The sequence below is a fragment of the Carettochelys insculpta genome, chromosome 4 (genome assembly GCF_033958435.1).
Source record: "Carettochelys insculpta isolate YL-2023 chromosome 4, ASM3395843v1, whole genome shotgun sequence".
NCBI lineage: Eukaryota > Metazoa > Chordata > Testudines > Carettochelyidae > Carettochelys > Carettochelys insculpta.
In genome coordinates, this window is record NC_134140.1 from 87,833,090 (window position 1) to 87,858,281 (window position 25,192).

At 41.5% G+C, this 25,192-nt stretch overlaps 1 protein-coding gene across 1 annotated transcript in view; it reads right to left on the reverse strand.

The window, feature by feature from the left end:
• Positions 1 to 1,383: 1,383 nt before the first annotated feature.
• Positions 1,384 to 25,192, reverse strand: part of SMARCA5 (SNF2 related chromatin remodeling ATPase 5) — a 47,480-nt gene continuing 23,671 nt past the window's right edge. The window contains exons 12-24 of the mRNA XM_074993263.1: positions 23,450 to 23,571; positions 23,219 to 23,371; positions 22,248 to 22,380; positions 21,274 to 21,422; positions 20,910 to 21,029; positions 20,610 to 20,720; positions 19,330 to 19,443; positions 18,982 to 19,104; positions 8,685 to 8,817; positions 5,538 to 5,656; positions 4,201 to 4,413; positions 2,767 to 2,877; positions 1,384 to 1,683 (exon numbers count right to left, since the gene is read on the reverse strand). Of these exons, the coding sequence (XP_074849364.1) occupies positions 1,618 to 1,683; positions 2,767 to 2,877; positions 4,201 to 4,413; positions 5,538 to 5,656; positions 8,685 to 8,817; positions 18,982 to 19,104; positions 19,330 to 19,443; positions 20,610 to 20,720; positions 20,910 to 21,029; positions 21,274 to 21,422; positions 22,248 to 22,380; positions 23,219 to 23,371; positions 23,450 to 23,571 (1,667 nt within the window). The 3' untranslated portion in view covers positions 1,384 to 1,617. The remainder of the gene's footprint in view (positions 1,684 to 2,766; positions 2,878 to 4,200; positions 4,414 to 5,537; positions 5,657 to 8,684; positions 8,818 to 18,981; positions 19,105 to 19,329; positions 19,444 to 20,609; positions 20,721 to 20,909; positions 21,030 to 21,273; positions 21,423 to 22,247; positions 22,381 to 23,218; positions 23,372 to 23,449; positions 23,572 to 25,192) is intronic.

The following is a 25,192-nucleotide window of genomic DNA, read 5'->3' on the forward strand; positions in this document are numbered from 1 at the left end:
AATACTTGAATTGATACCACCTAATTCCTCTACACTGCAGTAATCATTTGCCTCCAATAATACAGACTGGTAAACGCTACTGGAAAGAAGCTCCACTGCCATAAAAACTGCTACGAACTTGGACAACGTTTAGATGCTTTGAGGCAATAAAGATCATTGGCATGTACAACCTGCAGTTTGACTTAACCCTAGACTTCTCTTTTAGTGTTGTACTTTGGTAATTAAGTAGAGCCACAGGACAAAAAGCTGAGACCCACATTTATGGCAATAGTGCAAATGAGTGATGCGTGGATTTCCATCTTAAGAGAAAGAGAATAAGAGGAAACTGAAGGTTTTGGTAAACAGGGCCACAGGCAGAAAGAGGTAAGTTAGAGCCTCCAGGATTGTAGGCTTCTCAAGTCAAAGTAACAGTGTCTCACTTACAGCAGTATCTCTTATATCTCATCCCAGCCCCAGGAACTACAATCTCCATGTTAATAGCCAGGTGCCACCACTTCCCAGAGACAATACCAGCTTTGTGGTTGCTGCCTATCAGTCAGAAATAAGCCGCCTTTACCAACCTATGCTTGCAAAAAGCGCTTTGATCTTTCATGAGTCCAGAATCACTCCCAGCAATAAAAGCAGCATGTAACTCTCAGACACTGAAAATAGTCTACAGGAATTGTCTTTCTGTATTATTCAGAGATATGGCTTGCTGCAGCCAAATAGTCAAAGGAAAAGAAACTTGGAAAAGGGCAAGTAATCTGGCAATGTTTGATGTCCTCCAGGATAAAGCTCAACCAGAGACCGATGCAGAAGTGTTTGGTAACGAAGTTTCATGCTAAGTTAGCTACTGATCATGCAGATGCTTTTCCTTTAGCAAAGCAGCCTGGTTCTCAAGGCTTCAGTTTATCATCTTCTCCTCTCTGCAGGTAAGTTCTCTGGTGTTTACGTTCTACAAAAAGCCAATTCAAAAGAAAAGAAAGTTTTCTGCTTTATCATTCTGGACCACATTAGTGCTTCCCCTCTCATATCTTGCTTGTATGAATTGGGTACAATTTTTTAAAATGGCTCTCTGTTTGGAAAAGTGCAAGACCTTTTTACTCAGCCCCGTGTGCAGAAAGAAAACCTAGAGGCCAAAAAAGTTGATGGACACAACAGCGTTCCTTCAGAAAGGAGACTACCTATTCCATTGAAGAGAGCTTAACAGGCACGTGAACAGTTGCTCCAATTACCGCACGAATGTCAACCACCGAGGGGGAACTAGCCACAAAACCTTCTTGTAATTAAGGTCTGTATAAAAGTGAACTACATTTGAAATTACAGGACTCTAAATAAACCAGGAGCTCTCAAACATTCACTAGCTTTCAACTAGAGCTGTTTAAAAGAAAGTCAACTGAAACATTTTTATTAATAAATGAAGCCTATTTTATTACTTGAATGGTAAAAAAAAGTTCAGCACAGCTGTTGCATTTAAAAAAGTGAAACTACTTTAAGTACTATGTTTCTAGTTCAGTAAACAGATGAACCTGATGTCCTTTAATGACATAATAGTTGAGCATTGTACAGTACATCTTATGAAGACCCGTAAATTAAAGAACTACTTTTTAAAATTTAGTGATTACAAAATTTCAGCATTCACAGCTTTAACTTCTTTTTTCTTCCTCGACCATCAGGGGTACCATCCATTTTACGCTTCTGTGCCTGTAAAATATAGATAAAAATATGGGTCGCTATTTTAGAACAAAAAAAATCTCCCTATTTAGACCTTGTTTATGCTGGAGAGCACACTTATTTTTTCTAGAAGTGAACAGCCAATATATTAACAGGGATTATTAGACTTCAAAGTGTCAAAACTACATTCCATGGCTCGCTCTCTACTCCATCAGCTGTAGCCTTAAAGACGTCTATAAAAGGTAAACGTTCTACAACTCTTCAATGTTTGCTGATATTCCACATTCTGTCACACTCACAGAAGGGTCAATCCTGAAAGTCAGAATTATCCTGTTGACCTATGCCCTGAATGGGACTTGCATTTTGAATTGAAATCTAGGTCAGATCTTCCCCATATTTCTGCATTAGCTACAGTGAAGTGAGTAAAACAGTTTGGAGACTATGAAAAAAAAAAGACGCAAATAACTTTTTCCACTTGCACTGCTTAGCACAGAAATGCTAGTGATAAGAAATGGGTAAAGAATGGTTGCAAGCCCAGTTAAAATGGCAATGTTTTTCTTAGCATCTGCATCCTTTCAATCTTAAGTTAATTCAGTAAAACAAGCTTAAAATACAGCAAAGCATTGCAAACAAAATATAAACACGGGAAAATGGGGCTTTATTTTATTTTGCTTTTTGAATCCATAAAACTGTCAACCAAATTTGATTGTAGTATCTATTGTCACTGCCACAAGAAGTTAAGAGAGCTCAGTTCCAGATCCCAAGTTGTATTCTAGGTCTGTAGCTGGATTTTAAAATCTTAGTTTAATTTTCCAGGTGTCTAAAATAAAAAGCTTAGACCTTTGCAATTCACTTATTTAGGTGTATAAGTATGGCTTTAGTACTCCAACTTCCAAGCACATTGGTTTGTAAAATATTAATTTTTTGGTAATTAACATGGAAAAATCATTAAGTAGGTGGAACCACAGAACAACACTTCACGCGCTGCTCTTCACAAATCAGTAGTTTCCAGACAATTGACAATACTTCTTGAACACCAGAGATGCAGCTATAACTAAGTAATTTTCTTCACTCAAGCATTTGAACATAGATTTAAAATGCATAAAAACTCACTGAAGAAGGCTTTGGTCCACGTTTTTTCTTCTCTGCCTTCTCCTTTTCTTCCAATTCCATGTTTTCTCTTTCAATCAAAGTGATTAAGGTATTGCATCTCCTCTGTAGCTCCTGAGTTACACACAAGATAGCCATTTGATTATTCCACCTACATGGTACCCATCTTCAAACAAATGATTTTTCAAATTAACTTCACACGATGGAAGCGGGGTCATAACATCTTATAAAAACAAATTCAAGACTTTAATGCTATTTTAGTTGTTATATTTTGGCAGGTTTCTGTATTTAGAGTAAAGTCTTGAGTCTATCAATTAATCTAGTCTGAAAACAAAACAAGACTTGACTGAAACCCAGAGTGGAGCCAAATCCCTTTATGATTTTGACCTATGTTGAAATCCTGGACTCCTGCCACCCGCTTCCCCCAGCTGTGGCGGGGAGGGCGCAGGGGGGAGGCTTCTGTTGCTGGGAGGAGCAGGGAGAAAGCACCTCACAGCCCCAGAGAGCTGGGAGCCGCGCACAGCAGCGCCTGATCAGTTTCCTGGCTCCCCAACTGCTTGCTGCTGCGCCTGACTTCCTGCTTCCCAGGGCTTCCCCCACCACCTCCCTCCTCTCCTCCCATCTCCTCTGAGCCCCACGGGCACCCATGAGCCGGGCGCAGTAGTACCTGGCTCCTGGGCTCAGAGGAGGAGAGGGGGAGAACGGGGGAGGACAGGAAGCCCCTCAGCCCCAGGGAGCTAAACACTCCTGGCACCTGGCTCCCCACCACTGAGTGGGAGCCTGGAAAGAGACGAGGTGCTTCTGCGCCTGGCTCCAGGCTCCCAGGGGCTTGGAAGAGGAGGGAGAAGTCCCCCTCCCCTGACTTAGGCAAAATTTGAGTTACACAGGGGTTGCAAGGCACAGAACACCACATAACTTTGGAATACAGTAAAACCCTGAGGTATCTCTATTTGCCAGTTTAAAATCAAACCAAACCAATTGTTTGTACTTTTGCTTTCATTTTCAGCTGACAAAGATCCTAAATACTCAAGACATTCTGTACTATGCAAGTCTATATTAAATAATTTCATGAACTAAGGCAATACTTGTTATTGCACGTTTTGAAAAACAAGTTTTACACATTTCTACAACCAAAACTATAAGTCATGATTCCTTTTTAAGTTACAGATGCTGCATATAGCAACATACTGTCTAAATTTCATTCATCAATTTTCAATTGTGAAAACATATATATTCACACATTATACACCCCCCCGCCTGTTATCACCTCTCTATAAGAACTTAAACGTTTCAAAGGCGATGAAAATGTTCTCCCCCGGTAGAGTTTGTTACACAGGTTTTAAAAACAACCAACAACCAAAAACAAAAACATTAGGTGAATGACAAAATGTCTTGTGAATAAAAACAGTGATCAAAAAGATCAAAACAGACACGTACCATTGCAGTTCTAGACTTAAGGAACCAGTCAAATCTGAACTGGGGAGAGTTTCGAATACACTGCCTTAATTCGTCATATACATTTTCTTTATCAAACCCTAGCTTATGAAGCATACAGATGAGAAAGCGATCCTCCTCTTCTGTATAATTCTTCCCTTTGTTAGTTCCATATGATATTCTCAACTGGTGAAAAGGTGCTTTGTATCTGCCAATCTAAGAGAAAGACCGAATATTTTGAGTTTACAAAATATGAAGAAAATTGGAATTAGAAAGGTTTAATTTCAAGCTAAAGATCACATATGAAAGACATGTAGCCAAATATTAAAATATATACATCATTTAAATAGACCAAAGATTAGTTAATTATAATTATAAAAAGGTCAAATAAAGGAATCCAGCTTCTTTCAGGGACAAATTCATATGATCAATTTACCTGTTTAACTATCTCAAGAGCAAAACAAATAGTTAATTCAAATTAGTGTGTTAGAGTGAAACTTCTCTGAGAAGATGTAATGGTTAGAATCCTGATACCACTATCACGCTGGCAAAATTGTAATTCAGATCCCCTATCAGTTCAATAATAATTTTAAATTAATGCAACTGCTGATACATCCAGCTACAATTAAGCTCAAATACCAATGCAGGTTAATGTCAGATTCATTAACTGTCAAGACAATAACTCTTTATGAAAAATGTGTATTTTATTTAGTGATCATTTTACCCTAGATTGTATCCAAACAGATAAAACTAAAGTACTGTGGCTCAACTTTATTCTGACAATAGGAGCACAATTCCCTCTCTGCATCAAATGAATCTGGCTAAATACTTTTGAAAAGCTGTTTTGTTGGACTGTTTTTTTTTGTTGTTGCTGTTGTTTCCCCGCTACGCCCAGCTCCTAAGTCTGTGCTACGCATTCAGAGTATCACAGAATGAACAATTCCTATTGTGAAGTCACAAAAGGCAAGTTACCTAGTAGCAGATTAAACCATAAAAACAGAAGGTTAGGCTATTAAAAACACCATTTGAAAGATTATGGGTACCAAGCAAAGCAGGAAGAGATTAGCCATTTATTGATACAGAAGCAAATTATATGCAAGTGTAGGGAAAGCAAATGATGACTTTTTATGAAAGGATGGGTAAGATGAGGGAGACCATTCCTGACAGCGAGAATAGTATTAATTTATCTCCCTACTCTTGTATATGGTGCAAAACACAGGACACAAGAGTACTACAAATATCATACCTAGAAAGGCTGGTAGATAGAATTACAGCATCATGTTTAGTCCCAAACATATAGGACAATAAAAAAAGAGGGGGAAAAAATGCACAGCAAATACCTTTGTGTCAAGTGCTTTTTTTATACTAATCCGCCTCTGAATTCTAGCTTCTCCTCTTTCAATCTGAGCCATGATCTTCTCTATGTCTTGCAATTCATTACATCTTTCCCAGAACACAGCTAGGAATAAAAATCACTCGTTAGTCTCCTCACACACGTGAGTACACTCCCATGACTCAAACACGTTTATACAGTAAAAAACTATTAAATGTTACTGACTTGCAGTATCTTTAATCTAGGGGTCAGCAACTCTTCCGAAGCAAACTGCTGAAATTTGACCTTTTGATCTCTATGTATGGGCTGAGTGTCAGTGATACTTTTTAAAGTCACTAATAGTCCTACTTACAACAGGTTCATTAATAAACTAAGATGCAGAGCTTTACTGTTCAGGTGGTGGTTGGTAGCATTAGCTTGTTTTGTGTTAATCCACAGGCAGGCTCCCAGCTATGTGGTGGAGAAGGGGTGGGGCAGAGGCCCGCCCACATGCCAATGGAAATTGGCTTATGGGCCACTCTTGGCACCCATGCTAGGGGTTGCTGACCCCTGCTTTAATCAGGCACTAATTCCTACACCAGCATATAGTGATAGGCATGGTACTAAAGTTGACACAGGCACAGAAACTTTATACAGTAAAGCAGCTCCATTTTGCTGAACTAATCTTTGCTTTAAAGCATCTTTCCCCACTTCCTTAAGCATGTATAAATTAAAAATTACATACCTAAGGATGGTCCACATCAGTCTACACAAGAGATGTGGCTATTTAACTGTAGATTTGCAGGACCAGACTGGAGGCCAGGGTCTTGGACCCTGCAAGGGGGAAGGGGCACCTTAGCCCAACACTCCTACACCCCAGTTAACAGCTCCCTTGGACTCCAATCCATTGACCTGTGCTGCCACAGGTATTTAACTGCAGTGTAAACGATGCCCTAAACCAGAGTTTCTCAATCTTTCCAGACCACTTATACCTCTTAACAAGTTGTCTTTCCACTTCACATAAAAGCAACTTGCTTACAAAATCAGACAAATACAAAAGAAAGTAACAGCATCCTACTAAGTAATTGCCTACTGTCTCATTTGTATCATGTAATTACAATACTTACATTCCAATTGAATTATTTTATACTTCCAGTCCAATGTGATACCTGAACCTGTTTTTCACTTCTGAGACTTGCCTGAAGCCTGCTTGTCAGCCCTGTACTTGCAAACACCCCACACATACCCCATCTGCCCCAAAGGACTGAAACCCCCAGGATAAGAAGCACTGATCTAGATTAGTTGAGTACCGCAAAGGCTATATGTACCCTTGGTTGAGAACCACTGCCCTAAGCCACACAAAATATCATTCTGAAGGACAGGGATTGAAAAATGGAGAAAGCCTTCCACTCTGCATCTTTAGCTAGGAAGCCAGTTGGCTATTGGATCTGGATTACGATGGTGACAGATGCACAAATGATATACTAAAATGAAATATTTAACAGCTGGTTCATTATTTCTCAAAGAAGCTTCAAGGTGCTTTATAAACAGGCAAACAGTCCCATTTTATAATGGGTAGTAATATTACTTAGGTTACCAAAACAGGCCCTGTCACCTTCTGGTACCTTCCTCTCACTACACCGCCTCTAAGATCCCTCCTTTGAGAGCTCTCTATACAGCTTGTGTTATACACATGCTCCCATGTACAGCCCCACTGTTTGATATGCTCTCCTCCCAGCTCCAATATCCCCCACACCTACCATACCCCTGTTGTCCAACCAACCAACTTTCAAACACGCCTATTAACGTTTAAAACCCTTGTTTGATATGGGTAGTGAGAAGCAGGTCATCGTGAACCTACAGGTCACCCAAACAGAGCTAGTCTGGTGATCTACAGGAGGTTTGGTGCAATGGTACTCTACTATTTGTCCCACTTCTTCCCTGAGGCCAGGAAAAAATAATAGGTGGAACAAACTATAAAGTAATCTAGGCTGTATTAGAATGGCCTCCCTACACTGTCACGAAGAGGAACACCAGCCCTTCCACGCCTTCCTCCTACTTGCATACCATTCAAACCATTACATACACCCGTAAGAGTGAGGAAGTAATGGGCCACGAAGGGCTTTTGGTAAACACAAGACATATGTCCTTCCCTCCAGTTTCAGTCAGAACCCAAATACCCCAAAAGTTCCATTCTGGGACATCTCATCAGATTTGTCAAACTGGAACTCCTCTGTACCAAACCTGAGAGCTGCCAGAAGAGGATGATCTCCCCAGAGTGGATAGCTGTGCCTGAGGTCTCTCTTCATCCACAAATTTATTTCCCACGATATTCAAAACCAATATAGCTAAAGAGAAGCTTGATCAGAAACAGAGCACTTCAGGTGAAGGTGCCTCACAGGCAGGCCTCTCCACTCCAGGTCTGCATCATCTTCTGAAAAGCCATCTGTGGTTCATCAGAGCAGAGTTAGGAGCTGTCCTGATCTGACAGAGCTAAACAAGGAGTTTCCTCTGTTCTTCATCCCAACCCCATTCCAAATTAAGAGAAAAAAGCATTTCTCCACCTCCTCCCCTCACATCATTCATTAGAGTGAAGGTTCACAACGAACAAAAGATTACTCTTCTTTCTGTAACAGGAAAGTGAGATGGGATTTGGAGCCAGGAAACCATTTGACCCATATGGAGCAAGTAACTGGACTGGGCAGAGGGGCCAGGGAGTCAGCAGGCGCTCTCCAGCACCCACACAACACAGCTGTCTCTGCACTTAGGTTATGACTCCACTGATACTTGCTACTAATACAAGATAAACTAGAAGTGTGGAAAAGCAATGGAGGGCTGAAGTCAAAAATTGTTGGTGACCTGAGTCAGACATGAAAGGGAAAGGCGCAGCCAAGTGCCTATAGGGATTTTTCAAATGCACTTAAGTACTCGACTCGCCTTAGTTTCAGTCTCAGTGCAGCTTTAAACTGACTGGTCATACATGAACAAATAACCCATGTGCTTTTCCAATGTCATAATTATCTTATCGCATGTCTTAAGGAACCCTCATACAGAAACTTATCAAAACCATTAGTAGTATTTTAAAGGCATTTCAACTGGGAAAATGCCAAAATACATCCAGTACTATCCATTACAAGTTAGTTATATGTTCACAATTCATAAAACAAAAAGTTACCTGAATACTCAATGACTTCCTCTGGGGTTTTTCCTTCGACTTCGCGAGCTATATTTTCAATATCATCACGTCCCCATTTTTCGTTAGCCTTGATGAACTGGTTAAAATCTCTTTTATTCCAGTTGGTAAATCCCTTTAAAGCAATGCAGACGTCTTTTAGTTAACAGTGTTGGGTTTCTAAGTTAACTAATCTCAATTTAAATATGGAAGGCATAACCATACAAAGCTCTGGAGGCTTTAGCATAGCAGTTCTCAACCTCACACAATTGCTCCCTTTCAGGAGACTGATTTGTCTTCCACACCTCAAGTGTCACCTCACTTAAACCATTGCTTACATAATCAGATAAACATACAAAATGTCACAGCACACTTCCTGAATCAATTGGACTATACTGCATTTCGTTTCAATGTATAATATGTAGTAATATAAACAACTGAATTTTTAGTTTGTACTGACTTTGCTAGTGCTTTCTATGTAGACTATTATAGGACAAAGTAAATAAATGGATGAATTAATATAACCCTTGGAGAACTTGTGCATACCCTGGGGTACTGGCCCCTGGATTGAGACTCACTACCTCAGCACCAATGTTCCCTGTAAGCTGAGTGCTTGGGCCATTGCCCAGGAGAGTTTCATGTGCCACGCAGCTGATTCGCAGAGTGCCCACAGCTACTCACAAGGGGTACCATGTGTTTCTGGTGGTGTCCACTGCACATAAAATTTATTCTGCCCATGGATGGAAAAAGTTAGAGGGAACACTGCTATGCTAATATGAAAACATTCTCCCTCCACTGGGACAGAGGGAGAGAGCTTATTCCTCCACCCCCATTGTTGCATAGAAGTCTTACAGAATTGCAATCATCATCCTCACTTGCCTATCCCTCTAGTCCCAATTCCACTTTTCTTTCCATTTCAAGGCCCTAATTAAATACCTCCTTTCTATTGCCTTCAAAGCTTTCTCCTTTTGAAGACATCTGTGGAAAGTCTTTGAAGATAATAAGCTCATTTCTCAGAAAAAGACAGTTACTTCCGTCTTCTTCATGATGCATTGTTCATGTCAGATTTCTTGGAGGTGCGCGTGTTCAGTGCTGGAAAATTTTCCCCTAGCTGGTAGCTGTCAGGTCAGAGCAGCACCCAATACGGGCACCGCCCCACCAGCTCAATTCCTTCCTGCTGGGTACCCCAACAGTGGGGAAAGGCAGGAGGGTTTCGGAAGGGACATGAACAACACAACTCGAAGAACTCCAGTTATGGAGGTAAGTAACTGTCTTTTCTTTTTCGACTGATTGTTCACGTGCATTCCAATGTAGGTGAATGCAAGATGATGTTAGAAGGTGGGGTCGGAGCCCTGAAATAGCTATAGTACCGCCCAACCACTGCAGTGCCCTGCCAAGCATGCTGAATGACTGCATAATGGGCTGAGAATGTATGTATGTATGGAAGAACCAGTGGCACCCTTACAGATTTCCTAAATAGGGATGTGGGATAGAAATGCTGCTGAAGAGGCTTGCACCCTTGTACAGTGAGCCCTGATCAGAGGGGGAGGAAGCCCCTGCTAGCTTGGAGTATTCCTCAGTACAAACCATTATCCAGAAAGAAATCCTTTCAGAGGCCCTTCATCCTATCTGCCACAGCCACAAAGAGCTGCTGTGTCTTCCTGAACAGTTTGATCCTGTCATGTAAAAACCTGAGACTACGGATGTCTAAGGTGCATAAGCTCTGCTCCCTCAGGGTAGTGTGAGGTCTGGGGTAAAAGACAGCTTGTGAGATATCCTGATTGACATGGAAAGAGGAGACCACCTTGGGCAGCAAGGCCTGACAGGGTCTCATTCTAACCTTGTCCTTGTGGAACAGCACATTAGGTGGGTGAACTTTGAGGGTCCTCAGCTCAGACACACATCTGGCTGATACGATGGCCACTAAAAGGCTGTTTTGTAACTTGGAAACAGCAGAGCATGAAGCCAGAGGTTCGAAGGGAAGGCCCATAAGCTTGGCCAAAATGGGTCCTGCAATGGTGGCCTAACCCTCTCCAAGCCCTTCATGAATCTCTTGGTCACAGGGTCTGAGAAAAACAACAAAAAGCCTAGACCAGGGTGGAAGGTGGAAATAAGCACCAAGTGTACCTTGGAGGACAGACAGCCCCGACTGGCTGAGGTACCACAGATAATCTAGAATAGAGATCAAGGCCTGCAAGGGAATTAACTCCTTCTGCAACACCCACATCACAAGCCTTTTCCACTTCGCCAAGTAGGTGCCTATCAGACGGTTTTCTACCATTTAAAAAGAGCACCTCCCTCACCAGGTCCAAGTAGGAAAGTTCCATAACACTCAGACATGAAGCTTTCATGCTGTGAGGTGAATGGAGAGGAGATTGGGGTGCTGAAGCCAGCCCTTCCCCATGAGTCAATGGGTCCAGGCATAATGGGAAGGTTAATGGATTGCACACGCACAGGTCCAACAGAACCACATATCAATGCTGCCTGGCCCATGCTACAGCCACCAGGATTACCGAGGCCTGGTCTACTCAAATTTTGAGGACCTTGTAGAGGAAGGGAACCATAGGGAAAGGATACAGCAGAGGGCCTGTCCGGGACATGTTGAATGCATCTGCCCAAGACTCAGGACTCCAGTTCTGGTAAGAACAAAACATTTGGCACTTTGAATTGAGGTGCATAGCAAGCAGGTCCACCTGAAAATAGCCCCAAATATGGAAAACTGATTGCAGTACATCCAGGTGAATGGACCCCTCATGGTTCACAAAGGACCTGCTGAGGCGGTCCACTACATTACTGTGGACCCCGGGTAAGTAGTGGACCCACAGGAGAATTTTGCGATGAATGCAGAACTCCCATAGTCCAAGGGTCTCATGACACATGGGACAGGAGGGTGCACCCCCAAATCTACTGATCTAATACACTGCTGCCATGTTAACACTGACGTGCAATGTCTTGCTAGGTTCTCCCAAAACACTTTGCATGCCAATGTGATTACCCTGAGCACTCTCTCACTGATGTGGAGCTCAAGGTCTGAAGCACCCCAGAGAGCCTGAGTACAGTGAGCTCAAGCTCTAAATCTGACACATTGGTTACCAGAGCCAGGGAAGGCTGGGGAGGCCTGAAAGGTACCCTCCGTGCACACAGTCTGATCATTCAGTCACCGATGCAGGGTCCACACTACCTGCTGCAGCAACATCACTAATTTGTCTATATTGTTCCTAACAAGGCAGTGCACCGAAATGAGTCACAACTGGATGGCACACAGTCAAAGTCTGGTGTGTTGCACTACAAATGGACAAGATGCCATGTGTCCCAGGAGCCTCATGCAACACCTGGCCATCAGGGAGGGGAACCTGATGAGGTTGTTTATTATGCTCGACATGGCCTGAACCCTGCTCTCGGGCAGGGAGGCCCTGGTAAGCACAGCACCAGAGTTCATAGGGGTTCTCTTAACTGTCTGAGTGGGGATGAGCATTGACTTAGCCTCGTTTACCAGGATACTGAGACTGTTCAAAGTTTGGTGAATGAACCTTATGTTGATGAACCTGGGCCTGTGCGTTCCCTTAGATAAACCAGCCCCTCTAGTATGGGAGAGAATAACTGGATACTGTGTCCTGCGGAGGAAGACTGCAACCACCACCATGCACTTGGTAAAAACCTTTGGAGCTGTCAACAGGCCAAACAGAAGGACTAAACTGATAGCCTCCCTTCACCACCAATCCGAGAAACCTACTGTGGGGTGGATAGATGGTGATATGGAAGTATGAATCCTGTAAGTCGAGAGTGGCAAACCAGTACCATGGATCCAGCAAAGGGATAATGAGCCCCAGAAACACCATGAGAAACCGGATCTTTTTAACAAACTTGTTCACTCCTCAAAAGTCCAAGATGGGCCTCATTCCCCCTCTTGATTTTGGAACTAGGACATAATGGGAATAAAAGCCCTGGATCCTGAATTGTGGGGGAACCTCCTCTATCACCCCACAATCGAGAAGCAACAATCTCCTGCCTGAGCAGACGCTCATGAGAGGAGTCCATGAAGATGGAAGGGAAAGAGGGTCGAAAAGGAGGTAAATAACTGAACCGGACAGCATATCCCCTTTCTGCACACGAAGGAACTACCAGCCCGATAATATATATTTCGCCAGCCATGGTAGAACAGGGTTGGGAGAAACAAAAAAATACAGCGTACTGGATCTAGAAACAGGGAGTGGTATGGCACTTTCAACTGCACCCTCAAATACTGGACTTAGGCCCTGATGGGACCAGTGACCTCAGGACAGCCCTCAAGTTCTTATGGCTATGGAGTCTTATCAGTTTTCTCTGATAAGAGAATTGGAACCTCAAAAGGCAAGTCCTGGATGGTCTGCTGTACTTTGTACAGGAAGCCAGAGACCTGAAGCCAAGCACCCTTCTCACAGCCACACCTGAGGCCACCACTCTTGTCACTACATCAGCAGAATTCAGGGCTGCTGTTCTCCTCCACTAAGGTCAAATTCAGGCATAGCATCTGGTGGAATAAGTTCCATGAACTTAGAGAGGGATGAAGCTGTGTTAACAGAGTATCTACTAACAAGGGCCTATTGATTTGATGTGCAACTGTAGGCCCCCAATTGAATAAACTTTTCTACCATAAAAGTCCAAGTGTTCGGCCTCTCTAATCTTAGGCAAGGGCCACTGGAAACCATGTCCCTCCCAAGGATTAGCCGAATCTACTACAAGGGAGTCAGAATGGAGGGGTAAAGAGATGCTCATGCCCTGAAGAGGGGACAAAGTATAGCCTCTTGTTCCTTTCCACTGGAGGAGGGGCCAACACCAGGGTCTACTAAACCGACTTGACTGGTGACAGTGGTCTGTAGGGGGTAGCACCACCCTAGTAAGGCACCGACCAAAAAAAGATATTCAACTTTAGGGTTGGCTTCGCCTTTTACCTCTTCCGCCTGCATCCCTACACCTTGGGCCACTCAGAAGAGCAACTGCTGAAAGGCCCCACTGTCCTTTAGGACAGGAGAGAGAGAAGAACCCATGAATGCTTCGTCTGGGGATGACGAGGAGGCACACCCATCTATGTAGAGTAACCCATATCCATGGCACCAGGAAGGTCAAAGTTCACCTGTCCTCTGCTGCAAGGGAAATGACTCCGATGCCTGCCATACTGATCCCAAGTCCACAGGGTGTGCTACCAAGCCTTTCACAGCAAGAGGAAGGGCCACTGCCAAAGTCACTGATGGGAATCCACTGAGCCTTGCGGGTCTCAGCATGGGTAGCGCCATGACGGATGGCACTGAAGGAAATGGTGTTGAAACCACTAGAGCTGCTGGTGAAAGAGCCAAGGGGGTGAGTGCTAAGGCAACTGACAGTGCCTACGAGGTTGGTGCCGAAAGGGGCAGCTGGTCCAAATAACTTCCCACAGAAGAACTCCCAACGAGACCAACAGCATGACCATGGAACCAGAGGGATTCTGGACACCAGTGTCAACACAGAGCCTAGGACGGAGGAAGAGTGAACCACCCCAGCTGTTGTTGTATGCCCACGAAGTCCAGAAAGGACACTGCAGAGCTGGCTACCAATTCGATGGCCACTGTCCCTGAGCAGAATGTCAACTCCTTCTGGAGAGGAGCAAGCACTCCAACTCCTACCAGAGTTAGAGAGATAGGAATCAGTCTCTAAGCCTGAGACCTCTGAGGCCAAAGACCAAGGTGGGGCTGGTCTTGAGGGTGCCTGCATGAACACCGGATGGAACGCTGCTGGCACCGAGGTTGCCGATGGTGCCAGAGGCAGAGAAGTGAGACAGCACAGGGGTTTGCCTCGCACTGGGACACAACTAGGTACCTGCCTCAGGGATGTATTCCTCCTCAGTGGAGAGAAAGGTGCCATAACTTGAAGAATGCTCTGAGCTGCCCCAAACACTTCCGGCATCAAGAGTAATTACACTGGAGAGCAAGGGCTGGACCTCTGGACTGGCGTCTCCCTGTGTTTAGGAGCAGCTGGAGAACAACCCTATTGTGCCATTTCTTTTTCTAAGGCAACAGGGACTGCGACCTTGTGCATCCAAGAAGACTGGGCTACCAGCCCTTTGTCAGTGGTGCCGAACCCCCTTCTTTGTTGACACGATGGCTGAGCTCAACGCTGGTGCACTCCACACCAAGAAGGATGTGCTCGGCTGCGTGGATGGGGACTTCTCTGGTTGAAGAGCTGCCTCCATTAACAAAATTTTGTGGCACTGAGCTCTATATCGTTCAAAATCCTTGGCTTGAAAGTCTTGAAAAATTGGGTAGTGGTCCCACTGACAACTCTAGCCCAGACATTTCAGACAAGCTGAATGAGGATCACTTTTTGGCATGTGCTTCCTGCAGTGGAAACAGACTTTAAAGTCTGGTGATCTCGGCATGCCCCAGAACTGAGGCCTCCAGGAGGGGGAAATGACTGGCCCTAATGAGCCTGACAATTAAGAATAGCCACTAATAATGGAAAGCTATCAACACCTAATGAAAACTATTTACAGACACGTATCAGAAAGGTAGCTGCGTTAGTCTGTGTCTTCAAAAACAACCAGAAATCCTGTGGCACTTTATAGACTAACAGATATTTTAGAGCATAAGCTTTCGGGGGCAAAGATCCATTTTGTCAGAAAGCAGATCTTTGCCCCCGAAAGCTTATGCTCCAAAATATCTGTTAGTCTATAAGGTGCCACAGGACTTCTTGTTGTATTTACAGACAATGGCCTAACAGGTACCAGCTAAGAAATTGTTCATGTGAGTGCCCGGACTTTCAGCAACCAACACGGCAGCAAGAAGGAACTGAACCGGTGGGATGTGGGGGGTCGTCTTATATTGGGTGCAATATCAGCACCACTCCAGGGGGTGCCACTCCAACCAGATGGCTACTGGGTAGGGCAAAAATCTTCTGGCAGCTGAGCACACACATCCACGCACTCTTATACTGGGATGCATGTGATCAAAGACCTACTATTTTTTATGCCCTCAGACAGCAGAATCGCAAAGTGCATATTAAAAATCATCTAGCATGACCCAGTGCATTTTGCCAAACAGTTTCTACATCTCTCCCATGCACATATCATTTTGCCTCCACAGAGACATTAGCTCTAGGTTAGAACTGACAGGCTTTTCCCCAGACCTATAAAGCAAAGAAATCTAAAATAAATGTCAGCAGTAAAGGTCCTTGATGTGGACACATAACCCTAGGAAATAGACTGATTTACAAAAAACAATACTCTGTTCCTGAACAGCAGCAGATAACCTACGTGTACCAAACTGGCACTTTCCACACCCAGGATTGAGTTTACATTTCATGTGGGTAAGTGTAAGGTAATGCACACTGGAAAAAATAACCCAAATTACACGCACAACATGATGGGGTCAAATTTAGCTACGATAGACCAGGAAAGGGATGTTGGAGTTATAGTGGATAGTTCTCTGAAGACATCCACGCAGTGTGCAGCGGCAGTTAGCAAAGCAAACAGGATGTTAGGAATTATTAAAAAAGGGATAGATAATAAGACAAAAGATATCATACTTCCCCTATATAAAACTATGGTACGCCCACATCTCGAGTACTGTGTGCAGATGTGGTCTCCTCACCTCAAAAAAGATATATTGGCATTAGAAAAGGTTCAGAAAAGGGCGACTAAGATGATTAGGGGTTTGGAACGGGTCCCATATGGGGAGAGGCTAGAGAGACTGGGACTTTTCAGTCTGGAAAAGAGGCGATTGAGGGGCGATATGATAGAGGTATATAAAATCATGAATGGTGTGGAGAAAGTGAATAGAAAAATTATTTACCTTTTCCCATAATACAAGAACTAGGGGACACCAAATGAAATTGATGGATAGTAGGTTCAAAACTAATAAAAGGAAATTTTTCTTCACACAGCGCACAGTCAACCTGTGGAACTCCTTGCCGGAGGAGGCTGTGAAGGCCAGGACTCTATTAGGGTTTAAAAAAAGAGCTCGATAAATTTTTGTAGGTTAGGTCCATAAATGGCAATTAGCAAGGCGTAAAATATGGTGCCCTAGCCTTCAGTACAAGGGCAGGAGATGGATGGCAGGAGATAAATCACTTGATCATTGTCTTCTGTTCTCCTTTTCTGGGGCACCTGGCATTGGCCACTGTCCGCAGACGGGATACTGGGCTGGATGGACCTTTGGTCTGATCCAGTACGGCCATTCTTATGTTCTTATGTGTCATTTGTGTAATAAAAATTCAGCCAGCCGCATCATTTTAGAGACAGCTCACTTGCTACTTGAAAAGGGTAGTATTACAACATTATTAAGAAGCTGAATTAAACTTACTTTAGTGCCTATATCTGCTTAGTTACGAATCCTCCAGTCTGCATTTATCTAGTTTATTTTCTTCTGAAGAGTAGGGTTTCACATTTATTGGTACTAAATTTCCATTCTTTGCCTGTTGTCTCATGATAGATTCTCCAAACTATATGCAATTTAAGAATTCCGATTCATTTTATTAATTCTGTGCATTACTCTAAGCTGACGCAAGCAATGACACATTGCCACAGTAATTTCATGTTAACGTCTGATGTAACTGACTGTAGCTGCTTTGCGACAATCAAATGGACTGTTAAAGTGATTGACGAAGATGAAGGAAAGTCATCATTCCAGGTTGTCTGTAGGGAAGGAGCATTGTTGTTAAGAAGCACATGGGATCTTTTTTGGGGAAAGTGCACTCAGGTGCATTTATACATAATACAACAGAAATTCCTCAATAGAACAGGATAAAAGGCACATTTGCTGGGCAAGAAGAACCAGCCCACTAGCGGACCTGAACAGGTGAGAGAGTTTGCAGACTGAGAAGTAGGATCTAGATACCCAGCATAGCTATGTCTACAGCAGAGGGCTTTGTCGACAAAATCCAGGGAGTGCTCAGATTCCCAAAAAGCGTTCTGTCAACAGTAAATAGACAGAATGCAGCACTTTTGTCAACAGTCTTATCCCACTCCCCATGCGGTATAATGCCTGTCAAAAGAAATCTGTCAACAGAAAGCCAGTATGGATATTCTGTGAGGCCCTATGTTGACAGACAGGGTTTCTGGGCAGCTCTTTCTGCTATGCTTCTGGTCGGCTATTTTGTTGAGAGAGCAATCTACTTGGCAATTTGGCTGGAATCTTCCTTCTGTTGACAAATCACTGTAATCTAGGGATAGTCTAAGGGTGGTGAGGACAATGCAGAGAAGTTTTTTTTGTATAAGTTGGAAGTCTTTGTGCTTCCTTTATGCAAGGCTGTGAGCAGAGGAGAAAGTCTTGTGTGTAAGAATGCAGCTTTGCAAACCTACAAGTTTTTAGAGGAACTCTGGGAAACGATGTGCTTACACTATATAGGAGACTGTAGGATGGGGTCAGCACTGGGCTTGCAGCCCAGGACAGCTGGACTTCAGGGTCAGAGAACTGACACTAGGCAGTGAGTCACCCGAGTCAAGAGACAGAATCCTGATGCTGTTCAAATGCAGTAGACCTAGATGCCCACAGCATCCAGTATTTGGATCAAACTCAGTAAGATGGCATCAAAACAAAAAAGCCGTAAAAGTAGCACTTGAAAGACTAACAAAATAATTTATTAGGTGAGCTTTCGTGGGACAGACCCACCTGTGCAGACACTTCAGTGGGTCTGTCCCACAAAACCTCACCTAATAAATTATTTTGTTAGTCTTTCAAGTGCTACTTTACTGCTTTATTGTTTTGATTGTATATAGACTAGCATGGCTTTCTCCCTGTTACTAATCAGTAACATGGCAAGTGTCCAGTAGGGGGAGCTCAAGCAGGCCTGTGACACCCCCAGAGCTAATTTTTCAGTCTCATTGTAATTTGGGCTAGGGCTACACTAGCCAGGGAAGATCGAACACTTAGGTTCAATCTTTCAGAGTGCCATTTCGCACATGTGCTAAACAGGGCGTTCCAGGATCAAAGTCGAACCCAGAATTCCTTGCAAGTCACAAGGATTAAGGAATGTTTGTAGGAGGAATGTTCCTGTTGACATTCTGCAGTGAGGACTGGGACCAATGTGGACAGTTGCAAAATCAATTTTACGTATGCAAATTGGCATACCTAAAATTGCGTAGCAGCTCTCGACATTCCTGGTAAGTGTAGACGTAGCCTTGGATCTGAATGTCTGTTGAACAGAAAGATGCCAGAGCCAGATTCACAGTAACAATTCAAGAACCAGTTGTCTATTCCACAGAGTCAACACACTTTCCCTATATCTACGCACAAGATAAAGAAAATGACGTTAGATGCAGCTGGAGATTATTTTATGAGAATGGCAATACCTGTGTTAGTAGTTTCTCCTTTTCTTCCAATTCTTCATCATTAAGGGGATCAGCTTCATCAATTTTAAGCTGTTCTTCCTTTTGTGCTTGGGCTGCATTTGGCAAGTCTGGATTACGAGGTACCTGAGAGATTTTAGAATATGAAATGTCATAATCTTTTATATTTCAGTTTCCAAGAAGTTAACCAGAACTCTCCAGATAAAACCGGATTACTTAACAGTACTCCATTTAGATTATCTGACTCACAAATCCCATGCCCATGTGTCCACATCATTTTTCATTGAAGTAATTAAAGTTTCTCAAAATGGAATAGAACATATGCAAATACTGTAAGAACAGCTTCAATACCTTGTACCCAATAGTTTTTCTGTAATACAGAATCTCTTTTTCTAGTAGTTCAAACAAACGTGGAGGAAAGAACTGGAAATCTTGAACATTAGGCTGTTTTGGAGGTCGTGGAGCCTAAACACACACAAAACAACATATTTAACATTTGATTCACTTTCAAGTTTAGTGTCTTTGGCTCACAATTAAATTCATTTGGAAACCATGTAATTAAAAAAGGTAAAACTTTTAGTCCACCAGAAGCTAGAGCTCTGTGTAAGAAAATATATAAGAAACTTAATTAAGAATTCACAATGGTGATGAACACTGGCAGGGCAGGTGCCATCTGATGGCAAGGTCTTTATGTTTGGACAATAAGACAGCTAGAATCTGGCTCACTTGCGTGTTAACATTGATAAAATATTTATTAGAATGATAAGTGTTTTGTACTGCAACTAGTGAACATCTGTGATTTGCTGCATGTATTAATCTTGCTTGTTTTTACCTTGTAAATAACATTTCCTTTATATATTAAATAGGTCTTCATATAGCTTATTATAGGATTGGCTAGATTCCCATCTTTGCGTAAGACCTAATGACTAATCCATAAGGGGTAAGTGACTAGTCCTTTGGTATTAGGAGTAACTTAAATATAGCTGTGATTTTTGGTGCATCACAGAGACACACTCAACTATGTAGAATGACAGACAACTACCAAAGAGGACTGTCTAGGACTCTATTTTAAAGCTTTTAAAGTTCCTGAAGATTCTGCAGTTGGTGAGTGAAATTTAAGTATTAATCCAACAAATTTGGTATTCGTGCCATGGATTTTAACAGTCTGCCTTGATAGCAGCACGCATGTTCTTGAACGCTATTGGGAGCATCAGACAGACAATGAACCACCACCTCTGAGCACTGTTGCTTGTACTGTGGAAAGAAGAACAGCAGCACTGCAAGTATAGTTCTGGTTTTAAGTTAGAAACCAGGTGACCAATAAAACATTTCAAGTAGCACCAAAAAGACGTGCGTGAAGAAAAAGTTCTTGGGATAGATCCACTTAGTTTACAATTAGATTCTAAACTTCTCACCTTCTCATTCTTTACTTAAAATAATCTCCAAGTATTAAACTGAAAGAGCTTTTAATCTTCCTCTTCCTCCCTGATTCCTATTTTGATAGTCCTTTGAACACTTCAGTTTGCAGAATATATAGAAGTGTACAAATTGATTTATTAGTTGGAAGCAAGCTAAGAAGTCTGCCTTCTGTACATTTTCATCATTTGCTGGTTTAAAATAAGTCAACTCACTTTTGGTGCTTTTGGTTCACTGACACGAAGAGCTTCCCTGAAGTAGGCATCAACAGCATAGTTAGCTTTTCTTTCTCGTTTAGGAGGCTCAATCCACTCTGTGAATGCCATCTATAAATATTAGAAAGTAGAGGGCTCAAGTTCTATGTTTTATACAAAGTATGAATTTTGCACAAAACTAGAACTAAAGTTCTTGGTGCAATATAATAGCCTTCCACAAATTTAACACTGAAGGAATCTTCACATTGTGAATCACATACTCAAACCTACCAATAAATTCTTGCCACATTCAGATGTTACCTTTTGTTTCTCTCTGTAATCTTCCCCTTCAAAGTTGTATACGCTGGACTCCGTATCCATTGTAAAATTTCTGAGTGAACTTTCACCCATCTTGGAGAGTTTCTCATTCATTTCTGCAGTCTGGAAAAATGTTAATCAGTAAGACTTGTCAAAGAAAAGCTCTCTCTTAATCCTGGGCACACATTCACAGATTCAGGGAAGAAAAAAAAAATATCCAAAAGGGACCTACTAGTACAGAGCTTTGTCAAAAAACGTGTTCTTGATGTACTATATAAATATTGGTCTGAAAAGATTTAATTCCATTTTTAATGTTATTCCAAGTATCCAGTGTAGGAAAATCTCTCACATTTAATTTGCACCTCACCTTCTTTGCACCTCTTTCCAAAATACCATCAATATCTTCATCAGTAATCTCACTCTCCTTTGATGCAAACACATGTGTAGCTCCATGTCGAATCATCTGCAGCATTTCATCTTTCCCTATTTTATTCAGATTTTGATCCACAAGTCTCCCTGAAAATAAAAACATTAGAAGAAAATGGCTTATTGCACAGATTAAATTGCTTTTAAGGCAAAACCATGATTTTCGGACAATCACTTGGATGCATCAGGAACAGAAACACTTCCTTTCTCTCATTGTGCTTGCCGTGGGCCATATAAAAGTCAGTCACAAGAACAATTTTCAACATTTAAACTAATTTTCTTGACAGAAATCTAGATAATTAAGCAAGAAGTGGTTCTCGCTTAATACAAATTAATGGAGTTCACCAAAGAACAACCTCTAGAATTTAGGTCTTCTTGTAGCCTTTTATTCCTGGCCAGCATTTTCACAATTTCAAGTCCACATCACTCTGAACATGACAGCAATAGCTATGTACTTTTTTAAAGTAATTGATTTCAAGCTAGACTAATCAAAAAGTTTTGTTGATGTATGGAGTTACATTATACTTGCTCCTTTATTCTATTAATTTAAAATTAGACAAGACAAAATTTCTACTACCCTTTGCTTTTTCAATTATTTTCACTGTTTCCATTTTTACTATACTCATTCTTAGTCATCTGGGATGCCCATATCATTTCATGAGACAGTAACAAGTTCTGTGATAAAAATTGCCACACTTCAGATAAACAAAAATATAATTATTTCCATCCTAATGAAATCATGGCCCCACTGAAGACAATGCCAAAATTCAATCCAACTTCTGTGGGGCCATAATTTCATGCAGTATGCACCCTTGAGAGTTAGGGTGTGAGACTGGCAAACACCAGGGTAGAAGGGAAATGAAAGCTGAGAAACAGCAGACTACCCAGGTAGAAAAGTGGCCTCAATATACTTGCCTTGTTGAATGACTATGGAATCCAAACGAAGTTTCATTTCTGCTCTTTCCACTATTCTTTCCTCCACAGTGTTGTCTGTGATAAATCTGAACACTCTAACAGTCTTTGTCTGGCCAATTCTGTGTGCTCGATCCTATGCAGAAAATTGAGAAACACTTATGTAATTTAATATAGCATGGTAAAGTACTTGTACTGGAATATAAATATATACAATCACTGCTTGAATTTTTAAGAGGGTAGTCATCTTAATTACCATATTAGTTTGTTTTTATTTTAAAGCCTAGTTAATAAGGTGACGACTTCACCCCCGTGACAGTTTATTCAAAAGATAAATGATACTTTCATTGTTAAAAAAGGTTTTGCCTTATTTCCAGCTGGAATTTGTCTGGTTTTAACATCCATCCACAGTTTTTTTCGTTATGACTTTGTTGTATCATTCTTTTGAAAAACCTCTATGAAGCATGTGAAAACATCTATAGCCTGGCTGAAATGCTCAGATTTTCAACATGCCAATGCCTACAGAGATGCAGTGGTACGTATGTATTTCATAATTTACACCTTTCACATGAAAGTTTTTAAAATATTAGCTTTGTTTTGCAATGTCTAACAATCTATTGTTCTAGGATATCAAAGATTGAGACGCAGCATTTCTCACTGTAAAGATCAGCCATGTGTGACATTTTTAGGCAAATTAGTAACGAAAGCCAATTCAACTTCAAAGATAACAGCGAAACTATTATTCCAATGTGGCAGATTAAAGCCTTTTTAAAATTTTAGGACAACTAACTTCTGTGTCCTTTTAAGTGAAGAATAGAGAAGTCAGTCGATTTAAAAAAAGAAAACAGCACTATTGAATAAAAAGTGTATATGGAGCCAAATCTGGGACACTAGAAAATGCAACAATTTGTATGGCAATTTTATATGACAAGCTAGTTGATATACAATGATATTTCTGCCTTTGAGTATCTTACCATAGCTTGAAGATCTACTTGTGGATTCCAGTCTGAATCATAAAGAATTACAACATCAGCAGTAGCCAGATTGATTCCAAGACCACCAGCCCGTGTGCTCAACATAAACACAAACTTGGAGCTGCCAGGTTCATTATATGCATTAATAGAAGCCTGTATACATAAGGAAGTAGTCAATGCAAGTGCATATTTTGCATACACAATTTTATTTTTAGTTTTTTAAATACTCACTTGTCTCTCATCATGAGGTGTTTGACCATCCAATCTACAATACTCATAATTTCGCCACATGCAGTAATCTTCTAAGATGTCTAACACTCTGGTCATCTGACTAAAGATTAGTACTCGTGAGCCTGTTGAAAGTGAAATGTTCAACAACAAATATGATGCTAAGAATTTTATATGCACACTACAGTTTTGTTTGGTTTGTTTTCTTTCAGTCAAATGTAAGAACAAGTTGATGACTAGTAATTAATCTATGTGGCATCTAGTTATAATTCACTCTTCAACATTGAGAACCTACTGATAAAATTGTACTTGAAAAAAATTAACGCCATCTTTTTAAAATAATTAATCTTGTTTAAGACATTAAAAATGGACATATATGGTTCTAAAACCTCATTTAATATGGAACAATAAATGAATTTATAATTCTGATCTGCAACACTCAGCTAGACAATATTTTGTTCAATGAATGTTCATAGCATCATCACAGACATTACAATATGCTTTAGAAATTCTATATCCTTGGTGTGACAATGATATTGATCCTTTACCGGAAGCTATATGTAAGGGCAGAAAGCTTTGCCTTAATACAGAGACACTAAATAAAGATTTCAATAGAAGCCACCACCAATTTGCTTTTTCATTAAAAAAAGTCATTAGAATCATGCAAATATTGAAAAATGAATATATCCCAAACTGTTCTTTGAACTTCAGATTTTAACGTACAGGTAAACCCCGATTATCTGACATAACTGGGACTGATCCATGGTCTGCTAACTGAAAATGTGGGGAACACACAGTGGAGACCTACTGGTGGCCTGGGCTCACTCTGTGGGGCTGGCTGCTGGCTCCTTGGCTGCTGTGGGAGCTGGTTCCTAGCTACCATAGACTGACTCCCCGGGGTGGGCTGCCAGGAGCCAACTCCTGGTTGCCACAGGGCTGGGGAGTGATTATCCAACCCCTTGGTCACCCAACATTTGGTTTTATTCAACACTGCCCAGGCTTGATAAAACTGAATGTTAGATAAACAGGGGTTGGATAATGAAGGTTTTACTGTATTTAAAGAAGAATCATGATTTAAATATATTTTTAAAATAAGTCACTTAACAAGACATTATCACCTTGACTTTTTATCAACAGCAGCATTCAACAATGTGTTCTACTGCAACAGAACAGCACTGCAACTCTCTGGCCTTTATGGTATTCACAAATGGCCAAAAAGTGTGCCATATTTATATTTTCCATGGTCAGTCATAAGACTTACCCTTTGTTGGGTAAGGATTTATTCACTGCAATCCATTTTTAGTTAATTCAGATAATATTTGTAGGACTGAAGGCAATTGACACATGACAAGAGAGACTGCCAGAACACATAGCAACAAGCCCCATAAGCAAAAAAGACCAACACTATCATTTTGATTTGTCAGTTCGTACTTGGGATCTTTAACAGCACCCACAGAAATGTCTCCTAAGGGACAAAGCAAAAATACAGAGCAATGGACTAAACCTAGCTTTAATTTCTAGTGCTCATCTCTTTTTTTGTTTAAAAGGGATTTCACTTGCCCCAAAGTATTCTGTCTCCTCCTTTGCTGTGCTTAGCGCTGTCTGTAAAATCAGTAACTGAAGTGGCAAGTTTTTGTTCTGGAGGCAGTAATATGTCTGGTGAATATGATCTCCTGCAGTTATAAGCTGCAGAGACTTTAACCTGTTACCACGAAAGCAAAGAATCTCAATTTTCACAATCTTTGC